We start from the raw sequence: 14,482 nt of genomic DNA, 5'->3' as shown, positions 1-14,482 counted from the left end.
CTTCAGCGTTATTATTTAAGTTTGCAAACAAACTGAAATGTCATTATATGCACGTGAGCTGTAATGTATTGGGTTATAATACTTAATATTAAACCTGTTTCTGCTTGTATTACTGTTTTTATTATGAATTAAATGTATATGCTTCAATCTTTTAGAATAAGTTATATTATTTACAAGAAGACAGTGTTTCAGTTGCCTAACTACGAGGCACATGTAACAGACCTTCCCGTCTCTGTATTTTAGGTGGTGGACATGCGCTGGGGGGTTCGTGACGAGGCCACGGACGATCACATGACAACTACGCTCTGCATGCAGGAAATAGACAACTGTCAGCGACTCTCCATCGGACCAAACTTTATTGTAAGTTATACAACTGTTGACCAATTTGCATTAACCATTCTACGTCGATTTTATTTGAAGACATACACCCTGAAACATTGCCGTACATGTATTAGTTTGTAATACAATTTTGAATGGAATATTTATATTCAATATCAGACACATATCATTTAAAATCACCGTGTTTGATTGTAAGACAAACACAAGTTTAATCGTAACGTAGAATACTAACAATTGGGCAAGGCCATCTTTCTTATTTTTGGGCAAGTTCGTGTTTCGTTGTAAGATACTAACCATTGGACAAGGCCGTGCTTCGTTGTGAGGTACTCACTATTTGACAAGGCCGTGTTACGTTGTAAGATACTAACCATTGGACAAGGCCGTGTTTCGTTGTTAGATACTCACTATTGGACAAAGCCTTGCTTCGTTGTAAGGTACTAACCATTGAACAAGGCCTTGCTTCGTTGAAAGGTACTAACCATTGAACAAGGCCTTGCTTCGTTGTAAAGTACTAACCATTGGACAAGGCCGTGCTTCCTTGTCAGGTACTAACCATTGGACAAGGCCGTGTTTCCTTGTCAGGTACTAACCATTGGACTAGGCCTTGCTTCGTTGTATGGTACTAACCATTGGACAAGGCCGTGCTTCGTTGTGAGGTACTAACCATTGGACAAGGCCGTGCTTCGTTGTATGGTACTAACCATTGGACAAGGCCGTGTTTCGTTGTTAGATACTCACTATTGGACAAAGCCTTGCTTCGTTGTAAGGTACTAACCATTGAACAAGGCCTTGCTTCGTTGAAAGGTACTAACCATTGAACAAGGCCTTGCTTCGTTGTATGGTACTAACCATTGGACAAGGCCGTGCTTCCTTGTCAGGTACTAACCATTGGACAAGGCCGTGTTTCCTTGTCAGGTACTAACCATTGGACTAGGCCTTGCTTCGTTGTATGGTACTAACCATTGGACTAGGCCGTGCTTCGTTGTATGGTACTAACCATTGGACAAGGCCGTGCTTCGTTGTATGGTACTAACCATTGGATTAGGCCGTGCTTCGTTGTGAGGTACTAACCATTGGACAAGGCCTTGCTTCGTTGTATGGTACTATCCATTGGACTAGGCCGTGCTTCGTTGTGAGGTACTAACCAATGGACAAGACCGTGCTTCGTTGTGAGGTACTAACCATTTGATAAGGCCGTGCTTCGTTGTATGGTACTAACCATTGGACTAGGCCTTGCTTCGTTGTCAGGTACTAACCATTGGACAAGGCCGTGCTTCCTTGTAACATTGGAAAAGACCGTGCTTCCTTGTGAGGTACTAACCAATGGACAAGGCCGTGCTTCGTTGTAAGGTACAAACCATTGGACAAGGCCGTGCTTCGTTGTGAGGTACTAACCAATGGACAAGACCGTGCTTCGTTGTGAGGTACTAACCATTGGACAAGGCCGTGCTTCGTTGTATGGTACTAACCGTTGGACTAGGCCTTGCTTCGTTGTCAGGTACTAACCATTGGACAAGGCCGTGCTTCCTTGTAACATTGGACAAGACCGTGCTTCCTTGTGAGGTACCAACCAATGGACAAGGCCGTGCTTCGTTGTGAGGTACTAACCATTGGACAAGGCCGTGCTTCCTTGTATGGTACTAACCATTGGATTAGGCCGTGCTTCGTTGTGAGGTACTAACCATTGGACAAGGCCTTGCTTCGTTGTAAGGTACTATCCATTGGACAAGGCCGTGCTTCATTGTGAGGTACTAACCAATGGACAAGACCTTGCTTCGTTGTGAGCTACTAACAATTTGACAAGGCCGTGCTTCGTTGTATGGTACTAACCATTGGACTAGGCCTTGCTTCGTTGTCAGGTACTAACCATTGGACAAGGCCGTGCTTCCTTGTAACATTGGACAAGACCGTGCTTCCTTGTGAGGTACTAACCAATGGACAAGGCCGTGCTTCGTTGTAAGGTACTAACCATTGGACAAGACCGTGCTTCGTTGTAAGGTACTAACCATTGAACAATGCCTTGCTTCGTTGTAAGGTACTAACCAATGGACAAGGCCGTGCTTCGTTGTAAGGTACTTACCATCGGACAATGCCTTGCTTCGTTGTATGGTACTAACCATTGGACAAGGCCGTGCTTCTTTGTATGGTACTAACCATTGGACAAGGCCGTGTTTCCTTGTAAGATACTAACCATTGGACAAGGCCGTGCTTCGTTGTATGGTACTAACCATTGGACAAGGCCGTGTTTCCTTGTAAGATACTAACCATTGGACAAGGCCTTGCTTCGTTGTATGGTACTTACCATCGGACAAGGCCGTGCTTCGTTGTATGGTACTAATCATTGGACATGGCCGTGCTTCGTTGTATGGTACTAACCATTGGACAAGGCCGTGCTTCGTTGTGAGGTACTAACCATTGGCCAATGCCTTGCTTCGTTGTATGGTACTATCCATTGCACTAGGCCGTGCTTCGTTGTGAGGTACTAACCAATGGACAAGACCGTGCTTCGTTGTGAGGTACTAACCATTAAACAAGGCCGTGCTTCGTTGTATGGTACTAACCATTGGACAATGCCTTGCTTCGTTGTATGGTACTAACCATTGGACAAGGCCGTGCTTCGTTGTAAGGTACTAACCATTGGACAAGGCCGTGTTTCGTTGTAAGGTACTAACCATTGGACAAGGCCGTGCTTCGTTGTATGGTATTAACCATTGGACAAGGCCGTGCTTCGTTGTGTGGTACTAACCATTGGACAAGGCCGTGCTTCGTTGTATGGTACTAACCATTGGACAAGGCCGTGCTTCGTTGTAAGGTACTTACCATTGGACAAGGCCTTTTTTGGTTGTATGGTTCTAACCATTGGACAAGGCCGTGCTTCGTTGTATGGTACTAACCATTGGACAAGGCCGTGCTTCGTTGTAAGGTACTAACCATTGGACAAGGCCGTGCTTTGTTGTAAGGTACTAACCATTGAACAAGGCCGTGCTTCGTTGTAAGGTCCTTACCATTGGACAAGGCCTTGCTTGGTTGTATGGTTCTAACCATTGGACAAGGCCGTGCTTCGTTGTATGATACTAACCATTGGACAAGGCCGTGCTTCGTTGTAAGGTACTAACCATCGGGCAAGTTCGTGCTTCGTCGTATGGTTCATATACCATTGGACAAGGTCGTGATTCGTTGTAAGGTTCTGATATTATTGGACAAGGCCGTTTTTCGTTGTATGGTACTAACCATTGGACAAGGCCGTGCTTTATTGTGAGGTCCTTACCATTGGACAAGGCCTTGCTTGGTTGTATGGTTCTAACCATTGGACAAGGCCGTGCTTCGTTGTATGGTACTAACCATTGGACAAGGCCGTGCTTCGTTGTAAGGTACTAACCATTGGGCAAGTTCGTTCTTCGTCGTATGGTTCATATACCATTGGACAAAGTCGTGATTTGTTGTTAGGTTCTGATATTATTGGACAAGGCCGTGCTTCGTTGTATGGTACTAACCATTGGACAAGGCCGTGCTTCGTTGTGAGGAATTTACTATTGGACAAGGTCATGCTTCGTTGTGAGGTACTAACCATTAGACAAGGCCATGCTTCGTTGTAAGGTACTAACCATCGGACAAGGCCTTGCTTCATTGTAAGGTACTAACCATCGGACAAGGCCGTGCTTCGTTGTAAGGTACTAACCATAGGACAAGGCCTTGCTTCGTTGTAAGGTATTAATCATAGGATAATGCCTTGCTTCGTTGTAAGGTACTAACTATTGGACAAGGCCGTGCTTCGTTGTAAGGTTCTGATATTATTGGACAAGGCCGTGCTTCGTTGTACGGTACTAACCATTGAACAAGGCCGTGCTTCGTTGTGAGGTACTAACTATTCGACAAGGTCGTGCCTCGTTGTGAGGTACTTATCATTGGACAAGGCCGTGTTTCGTTGTCAGGTACTAACCATTGGACAAGGCCGTGCTTCGTTGTAAGGTACTAACCATCAGACAAGGCCTTGCTTCGTTGTGTGTACTAACCATTGGAAAAGGCCGTGTTTCCTTGTAAGATACTAACCATTGGACAAGGCCGTGCGTCGTTGTATGGTACTAACCATCGGATAAGGCCTTGCTTCGTTGTATGGTACTAACCATCGGACAAGGCCGTGCTTCTTTGTAACATTGGACAAGACCGTGCTTCCTTGTGAGGTACTAAACATTGGACAAGGCCGTGCTTCGTTGTAAGGTACTAACCATTGGACAAGGCCGTGTTTCCTTGTCAGGTACTAACCATTGGACAAGACCGTGTTTCCTTGTAAGGTACTAACCATTGGACAAGGCCTTGCTTCGTTGTATGGTACTAACCATCGGACTAGGTCGTGCTTCGTTGTATGGTACTAACCATTGGACAAGGCCGTGCTTCCTTGTAACATTGGACAAGGCCGTGCTTCCTTGTGAGGTACTTACCATTGGACAAGGCCGTGCTTCCTTGTGAGGTACTAACCATTGGACAAGGCCGTGCTTCGTTGTAAGGTACTAACCATCGGACAAGGCCGTGCTTCCTTGTAACATTGGACAAGGCCGTGCTTCCTTGCCAGGTACTAACCATCGGACAAGGCCGTGCTTCCTTGTAACATTGGACAATGCCGTGCTTCCTTGTGAGGTACTAACCATTGGGCAAGGCCGTGCTTCGTTGTGAGGTACTTACCATTGGACAAGGCCGTGCTTCGTTGTGAGGTACTAACCATTGGACAAGGCCGTGCTTCGTTGTGAGGTACTTACCATTGTACAATGCCGTGCTTCGTTGTGAGGTACTAACCATTGGACAAGGCCGTGCTTCGTTTTGAGGTACTAACCATTGGACAAGGCCGTGCTTCGTTGTAAAGTACTAACCATTGGGCAACTTCGTGCTTCGTGTTAAGGTTCATATACCATTGGACAGGGCCGTGCTTCGTTGTAAGGTACTTACCATTAGACAAGGCCGTGCTTCGTTGTATGGAACTAACCATTGGACAAGGCCGTGCTTCGTTGTAAGGTACTAACCATTGGACAAGGCCGTGCTTCGTTGTAAGGTACTAACCATTGGACAAGGCCGTGTTTCCTTCTCAGGTACTAACCATTAGACAAGGCCGTGCTTCGTTGTATGGTACTAACTATTGGACAAGGCCGTGCTTCGTTGTATGGTACTAACCATTGGACAGGGCCGTGCTTCGTTGTAAGGTACTAACCATTGGACAAGGCCGTGCTTCGTTGTAAGGTACTAACCATTGGACAAGGCCGTGCTTTGTTGTAAGGTACTTACCATTGGACAAGGCCGTGCTTCGTTGTAAGGTACTAACCATTGGACAAGGCCGTGCTTTGTTGTAAGGTTCTTACCATTGGACAAGGCCGTGCTTCGTTGTAAGGTACTATCCATTGGACAAGGCCGTGCTTCGTTGTAAGGTACTAACCATCGGACAAGGCCGTGCTTCGTTGTAAGGTACTAACCATCGGACAAGGCCGTGCTTCGTTGTAAGGTACTAACCATTGGACAAGGCCGTGTTTCGTTGTAAGGTACTAGCCATTTGACAAGGACGTGCTTCGTCGTAAGGTTCATATACCATTGGACAAGGTCGTTTTTCGTTGTAAGGTTCTGATATTATTGGACAAGGCCGTGCTTCGTTGTAAGGTACTAACCATTGGACAAGGCTGTGCTTCGTTGTTAGGTACTAACTATTGGACAAGGTCGTGCTTCGTTGAGAGGTACTAACCATTGGACAAGGCCGTGCCTCGTTGTAAGGTACTAACCATTGGACAAGACCGTGCTTCGTTGTAAGGTACTAACCATTTAACAAGGCCTTGCTTCGTTGTAAGGTACTGACCATTGGACAAGGCCGTGCTTCGTTGTAAGGTACTAACCATTGGACAATGCCTTGCTTCGTTGTAAGGTACTAACCATTGGACAATGCCTTGCTTCGTTGTAAGGTACTAACCATAGGACAAGGCCTTGCTTCGTTGTAAGGTACAAACCACTTGCCAATGCCTTGCTTCGTTGTAAGCTACTAACCATTGGACAAGGCCGTGCTTCGTTGTAAGTTACTAACCATTGGACAAGGCCTTGCTTCGTTGTAAGGTACTTACCATAGGACAAGCCCGTGTTATTTGTAAGGTACTAACCATCGGACAAGGCCGTGCTTCGTTGTAAGGTACTTACCATCGGACAAGGCCGTGCTTCGTTGTAAGGTACAAACCATAGGACAAGGCCGTGCTACTTGTATGGTACTAACCATCGGATAAGCCCATGCTTCGTTGTAATGTTCTAACCATAGGCCAAGGCCATGCTTCGTTGTAAGGTACTAACCATAGGACAAGGCCGTGCTACTTGTAAGGTACTAACCAATGGAAAAGACCGTGCTTCGTTGTAAGGTACTAACCATTTGACAAGGCCGTGCTTCGTTGTAAGGTACTAACCATTGAACAAGGCCGTGCTTCGTTGTGAGGTACTAACCATTGGACAAGGCCGTGCTGCGTTGTGAGGTACTAACCATACGACAGGGCCGTGCTTCATTGTAAGGTACTAACCATTGGACAAGGCCGTGCTTCATTGTAAGGTACTAACCATTGGACAAGGCCGTGCTGCGTTGTGAGGTACTTACCATTGGACAAGGCCGTGCTTCCTTGTCAGGTACTTACCATTGGACAAGACCGTGCTTCGTTGTGAGGTACTAACCATTGGACAAGGCCGTGCTTCGTTTTGAGGTACTAACCATTGGACAAGGCCGTGCTTTGTTGTATGGTACTAACCATTGGACAAGGCCGTGCTTCATTTTGTGGTACTAACCATTGGACAAGGCCGTGCTTCGTTGTATGGTAGTAACCATTGGACAAGGCCGTGCTTCGTTGTAGTTGATAAAGTCACATATAATGTTCGATAAATTCCCAAGGTGCACACGATACTTTATTTAAAAGAAATGAATGGGAATACCAATGCAATTCCAAACTGGTCCACTATATGCTACTTAGGCAGATACGTGTGCGTAGCATAGCATCAATGTTGTTAAGTGAAAAATTGCAGATGTATAGTGTTAAAAAACTCTTTATTATGTAAAAGTATATCACTCGTTTATACGGCGTATTAAACTGGAGAATTCTCCCATGCTATATAATGTACATCCTCTTCCGCAGAATTTTGATAATTGGCATTATGTTGATTTTTCTGTTTTAAAATGATTAAACTTGACATAATTTTGATTCTGATTATTGATAATTGTATAATTGAGTAATTTGAAACTCAATGTTTCATTCCTTACAGACAACTTCAAACTCATTGTATACTTTGTTTTCATATATGTACAGTAAAACTGCGATCGCTCGAGGTCGCAGGGGACGAGCCTTAACCTCGAGGGAACCGATGTTTTGAACGACCCGATTTTCAATTCTCCAGTCTGTTATGAAATATATTTCAGTGTATTTCAAGTATGAAGTAGTCTGTTTACTAAGACACTAATTATGTGTTGGGTTGTGGAAATCGCTCATATGTTCAAAGGCTGTCGTTTTCCATATGTATACTAAATATGAAATGTAAAAGAAATATTAATAAATTAATAAATCGATTTTTTTTTTACCAAATGGCCATATTGCAAAGCAAAGTGATAAAAATGAATACTATTCAGAGATTCCGATGTTGGATCGATATGGTAGTGTTTATTCATATTTTTATTACTCATTTACATTTCTCACAATTAACTTCTCTTCTAAAATGCCCATATCAACTAATATCAGTCATGCGTTACCAGTGTTAAACGGTTTTTCACACCTTATCAATTGCTTTTCAACTGTCATTGCAATTTTTACAACTTGCGAAAAGTTTGATACCCAGCAATTGTTTGTTTATTTTGGAACACGCGTTCGGGAAAAAGTGTGAAATTATGACCTCGAGGGAGCCATAAGGTTTTGTGCATGATTTGTGTACTTGGGATCGAGAATATTGCTCGAATACTCGACATAATTAGATGTCGATGCAGCGTAGGTATATTTTATATGAAAATAGAAGGAAAAAGGTTCGGGACCAAGCTCCGACCTCGAGGGAACGCCGGTTCTCGAACGACCACTTGTTCGAACGACCGCAGTTTTACTGTATTCACTATGTGCCTGCATAAAGCCTCGTTATACTTAGCACTTATAATATCCTTATGTCTGTAAACTCTGTTTGAATTGAGTGTATGAATAAACTTTGAAACTTCATTGTTCAAAATATAATGAAGTTCGTCAATTATACTTGCAAAAAAAACAGTAGTGTTAAGACAATGTTTTACTCGTATAATGACAGTGAACAGATGTGTCGAGAGAGTGGTAAAATATACAGCTAACTCCTGCTGAAATATTTTAAAATTTAGAAGATATTGTAAATATACCGCTAACTGTTTTTATCTGTACGTAATTCTCAACAATTCCATCGGATCATGCCTAATTGTACACATCCGGGCGTAATTTCAGTTCAGTCATTTTGATCGGAACTACCAAATAAATCAATACTGCCATCGTTGATCTGTTATCTCCACGTTGGGTCATTTTCAGTTGGGCGCCATTTTATTCAGGTACCTCTGCTTATAAGATTATTAGCGCATAGCCTGAACGATAGCATAAAATAGGAGCACATGTATTCGGTATTTCGTTTGTATTCATTAAATACTTCAATCAACAAAGGTAGTGATTAAGTACATCAGTAAATGTTTACACTGAGAATAAGTAAGGTTCGTTATATAACCATGGTTAACCAAGCATGCCAACTCATAGTCAATGTAAATATTTGGTTAATATTTCTAACATCTAGGCCATATTCGAGATACCACTATTTTCAATATTTTATCAATACCTGTTCAGTTTGTGAGCATAGTAGATTCTCCTTGGATTTGTCTTGGGTGTACTGATCAAATTTACGGCTCATACTTGGATCACATGTTCAATTAACTGAAATATGTTCAAGTATTTTGTACATGCTCAATCAACGCAAATATGTCCAAGTATGTAGAACATAGTTCCGTTAATTGAGCATATAAAGCAATCAAAGAAAGAACATGTACAAACTGAATGAACATTGTTCCGTTAATTAAGCATGTAAAACATAATTGAACTTAGTCTGCTTACTGAGCATATACAACGTACTTGAGAACGTACAACAACATTTGAGATGTAGAACATAGGTGAAGATAGCTGATCATGTACAACATAATTGAAGATAACTGAGCATGTACAACATAATTGAAGATAACCGAGCAAGTACAACATAATTGAAGATAACCGAGCATGTACAACATAATTGAAGATAACCGAGCAAGTACAACATAGTTGAAGATAACCGAGCATGTACTACATAATTGAAGATATCTGAGCAAGTACAACATAATTGAAGATAACCGAGCATGTACAACATAAGTGAAGATAACCGAGCATGTACAACATAATTGAAGATAACCGAGCAAGTACAAGATAATTGAAGATAACCGAGCATGTACTACATAATTGAAGATATCTGAGCAAGTACAACATAATTGAAGATAACCGAGCATGTACAACATAAGTGAAGATAACTGAGCAAGTACAACATAAGTGAAGATAACCGAGCATGTACTACATAATTGAAGATAACCGAGCATGTACAACATATGTGAACATAACCGAGCATGTACTACATAATTGAAGATATCTGAGCAAGTACAACATAATTGAAGATAACCGAGCATGTACTACATAATTGAAGATATCTGAGCAAGTACAACATAATTGAAGATAACCGAGCATGTACTACATAAGTGAAGATAACCGAGCATGTACAACATAAGTGAAGATAACCGAGCATGTACTACATAAGTGAAGATAACCGAGCATGTACTACATAATTGAAGATAACTGAGCATGTACAACATACGTGAAGATAACCGAGCATGTAATACATAAGTGAAGATAACCGAGCATGTACAACATAATTGAAGATAACCGAGCATGTACTACATAATTGAAGATAACCTAGCATGTACTACATAATTGAAGATAACTGAGCATGTACAACATAAGTGAAGATAACCGAGCATGTACTACATAATTGAAGATAACTGAGCATGTACAACATAAGTGAAGATAACCGAGCATGTACTACATAAGTGAAGATAACCGAGCATGTACAACATAATTGAAGATAACTGAGCATGTACTACATAATTGGAGATAACCGAGCATGTACGTACTACATAATATTGAAAATAACCGAGCATGTACTACATAAGTGAAGATAACTGAGCATGTACTACATAATTGAAGATAACCGAGCATGTACTACATAATTGAAGATACCTGAGCATGTACAACATAAGTGAAGATAACCGAGCATGTACTACATAAGTGAAGATAACCGAGCATGTACTACATAAGTGAAGATAACCGAGCATGTACAACATAAGTGAACATAACCGAGCATGTACTACAAAAGTGAAGATAACTGAGCAAGTACAACATGATTGAAAATAACCGAGCATGTACTACATAATTGAAGATACCTGAGCATGTACAACATAAGTGAAGATAACCGAGCATGTACTACATAAGTGAAGATAACCGAGCATGTACTACATAAGTGAACATAACCGAGCATGTTCAACATAAGTGAACATAACCGAGCATGTACTACATAAGTGAAGATAACCGAGCATGTACTACATAAGTGAAGATACCTGAGCATGTACTACATAAGTGAAGATAACTGAGCAAGTACAACATAATTGAAGATAACCGAGCATGTACAACATAAGTGAAGATAACCGATCATGTACAACATAAGTGAACATAACCGAGCATGTACTACATAAGTGAAGATAACCGATCATGTACAACATAAGTGAACATAACCGAGCATGTACAACATAAGTGAACATAACCGAGCATGTACAACATAAGTGAAGATAACCGAGCATGTACTACATAAGTGAAGATAACCGAGCATGTACAACATAAATGAACATAACCGAGCATGTACTACATAAGTGAAGATAACTGAGCATGTACTACATAATTGAAGATAACCGAGCATGTACTACATAATTGAAGATACCTGAGCATGTACAACATAAGTGAAGATAACCGAGCATGTACTACATAAGTGAAGATAACCGAGCATGTACTACATAAGTGAACATAACCGAGCATGTACAACATAAGTGAACATAACCGAGCATGTACTACATAAGTGAAGATAACCGAGCATGTACAACATATGTGAACATAACCGAGCATGTACTACATAAGTGAAGATAACTGAGCAAGTACAACATAATTGAAGATAATCGAGCATGTACAACATAAGTGAACATAACCGAGCATGTACAACATAAGTGAAGATAACCGATCATGTACTACATAATTGAAGATAACCGATCATGTACAACATAATTGAAGATAACCGAGCATGTACAACATAATTGAAGATAACCGAGCATGTACTACATAAGTGAAGATAACTGAGCATGTACAACATAAGTGAAGATAACCGAGCATGTACAACATAAGTGAAGATAACTGAGCAAGTACAACATAATTGAAGATAACCGAGCATGTACAACATAATTCAAGGTAACCGGGCATGTACTACATAAGTGAAGATAACCGAGCATGTACTACATAAGTGAAGATAACCGAGCATGTACAACATAATTCAAGGTAACCGGGCATGTACTACATAATTGAAGATAACCGAGCATGTACGTACTACATAATATTGAAGATAACCGAGCATGTACTACATAATTGAAGATAACCGAGCATGTTCAACATAATTGAAGATAACCGAGCATGTACAACATAATTGAAAATAACCAAGCATGTACTACATAAGTGAAGATAACCAAGCATGTACAACATAAGTGAACATAACCGAGCATGTACTACATAATTGAAGATAACCGAGCATGTACTACATAATTGAAGATAACCGAGCATGTACAACATAAGTGAAGATAACCGAGCATGTATTACATAAGTGAAGATAACCGAGTATGTACTACATAATTGAAGATACCTGAGCATGTACAACATAAGTGAAGATAACCGAACATGTACTACATAAGTGAAGATAACTGAGCATGTACTACATAATTGAAGATACCTGAACATGTACAACATAAGTGAAGATAACCGAGCATGTACAACATAAGTGAACATAACCGAGCATGTACTACATAATTGAAGATAACCGAGCATGTACAACATAAGTGAACATAAACGAGCATGTACAACATAAGTGAAGATAACTGAGCATGTACAACATAATTGAAGATAACTGAGCATGTACAACATAATTGAACATAACTGAGCATGTACTACATAAGTGAAGATAACCGAGCATGTACAACATAAGTGAAGATAACCGAGCATGTACTACATGATTAAGCACGTACAACATAACTGCGCATAATTGAGCATTTTCAGCATACTTGGACATAGTTCGTACTGATCATACATATGTAAATATATCAAATTGTTGACGGCAACTTATAAAAATGAAACTGAAGAAAACATATTCAGAAACTTGTATCGATATAAACAATCCGCCCAATTAGTCATCAAATGGACTTGTATACCCTAAATGATTCTGTAATATATTTGTAATGTATCGTCTACATGTATAGGTCCGAGCATATAATTCAATAATTTACCATGGTCATATGTCAACAACCTATTACCAGGGTCATATGTCAACAACCTATTACCAGGGTCATATGTCAACAACCTATTACCAGGGTCATATGTCAAAAACCTATTACCAGGGTCATTACCAGGGTCATATGTCAACAACCTATTACCAGGGTCGTACGTCAACAACCTATTACCAGGGTCGTACGTCAACAACCTATTACCAGGGTCATACGTCAACAACCTATTACCAGGGTCATACGTCAACAACCTATTACCAGGGTCATACGTCAACAACCTATTACCAGGGTCATTACCAGGGTCATATGTCAACAACCTTTTACCAGGGACATATGTCAACAACCTTTTTCCTTGGCCATATGTCAACCAGGGTCATATGTCAAAAACCTATTACCAGGGTCATTACCAGGGTCATATGTCAACAACCTTTTACCAGGGACATATGTCAACAACCTTTTTCCTTGGTCATATGTCAACCAGGGTCATATGTCAAAAACCTATTACCAGGGTCAAATGTCAACAACCTATTACCAGGGTCGTACGTCAACAACCTATTACCAGGGTCATACGTCAACAACCTATTACCAGGGTCATACGTCAACAACCTATTACCAGGGTCATACGTCAACAACCTATTACCAGGGTCATTACCAGGGTCATATGTCAACAACCTTTTACCAGGGACATATGTCAACAACTTTTTTCCTTGGTCATATGTCAACCAAGGTCATATGTCAAAAACCTATTACCAGGGTCAAATGTCAACAACCTATTACCAGGGTCATATGTCAACAAACTTTTACTAGGTTCATATGTCAACAACCTTTTACCAGGAACATATGTCAACAACCTATTACCAGGGTCATATGTCAACAACATTTTGCCACGAACATATGTAAACAACTTTTACTCTTAGCATTTACAATTTTTAATCTTTTCGAAAATGAATCGACAGTTAAACACTTATTCAATTGTTTAATCCTTTAACATATTTATATAGACGTTTTTTCAGATTGATCTGCTTGCTACATCGTCTGTATGTTTGAATTTATAATGTAATTTATACCGCTAGAACAACAAGAAGCCTTAACGAAATCTTCGTGCGTTTTTCTGTACTTTTTACAGAGTTTTGCAAACCCTGTATTCGTTTAAACATTGCGGTGTGTGGGTCGATGCCAATAGCCCTATCATGCGACTTGACATTGTTCTAATACAGCTTATCTACCCTTCAATATCCGGTTTGACGGAGCGCAGTGGGAGTGACACCATGAAATAACATATTTATAGTTGAAATTATTTTCTAACCGGGGATTTATTCAATTGATGCTAGGCAAGCTTAACTCCAATGATCAAATGTAATTATTTTATCTTTATTTAAAATAAGCATCTAGTAAGGGACCCAAGCACTAGCACAACCACAAGAGTATAAAGCGCTATCGAAGGAAAAACTGCTGCTTACTTATATGAATATTTGAAAAATCGAACTTTAA

General features: G+C 40.7%; 1 protein-coding gene across 3 annotated transcripts in view; it reads left to right on the top strand.

Moving 5' to 3' along the window:
* LOC128226812 (NACHT and WD repeat domain-containing protein 2-like) overlaps positions 1–14,482 on the top strand; it is a 60,898-nt gene that overhangs the window by 20,348 nt on the left and 26,068 nt on the right. For all 3 annotated transcript variants that reach the window (XM_052936915.1, XM_052937070.1, XM_052936996.1), the window contains exon 4: positions 244–360. In XM_052936915.1, coding sequence (XP_052792875.1) covers positions 244–360 — 117 coding nt within the window. The remainder of the gene's footprint in view (positions 1–243; positions 361–14,482) is intronic.

The sequence above is a fragment of the Mya arenaria genome, chromosome 1, assembly GCF_026914265.1.
Source record: "Mya arenaria isolate MELC-2E11 chromosome 1, ASM2691426v1".
NCBI lineage: Eukaryota > Metazoa > Mollusca > Bivalvia > Myida > Myidae > Mya > Mya arenaria.
The sequence above is the reverse complement of the archived record's forward strand: the minus strand, read 5'-3'. Positions and strand labels throughout refer to the sequence as shown.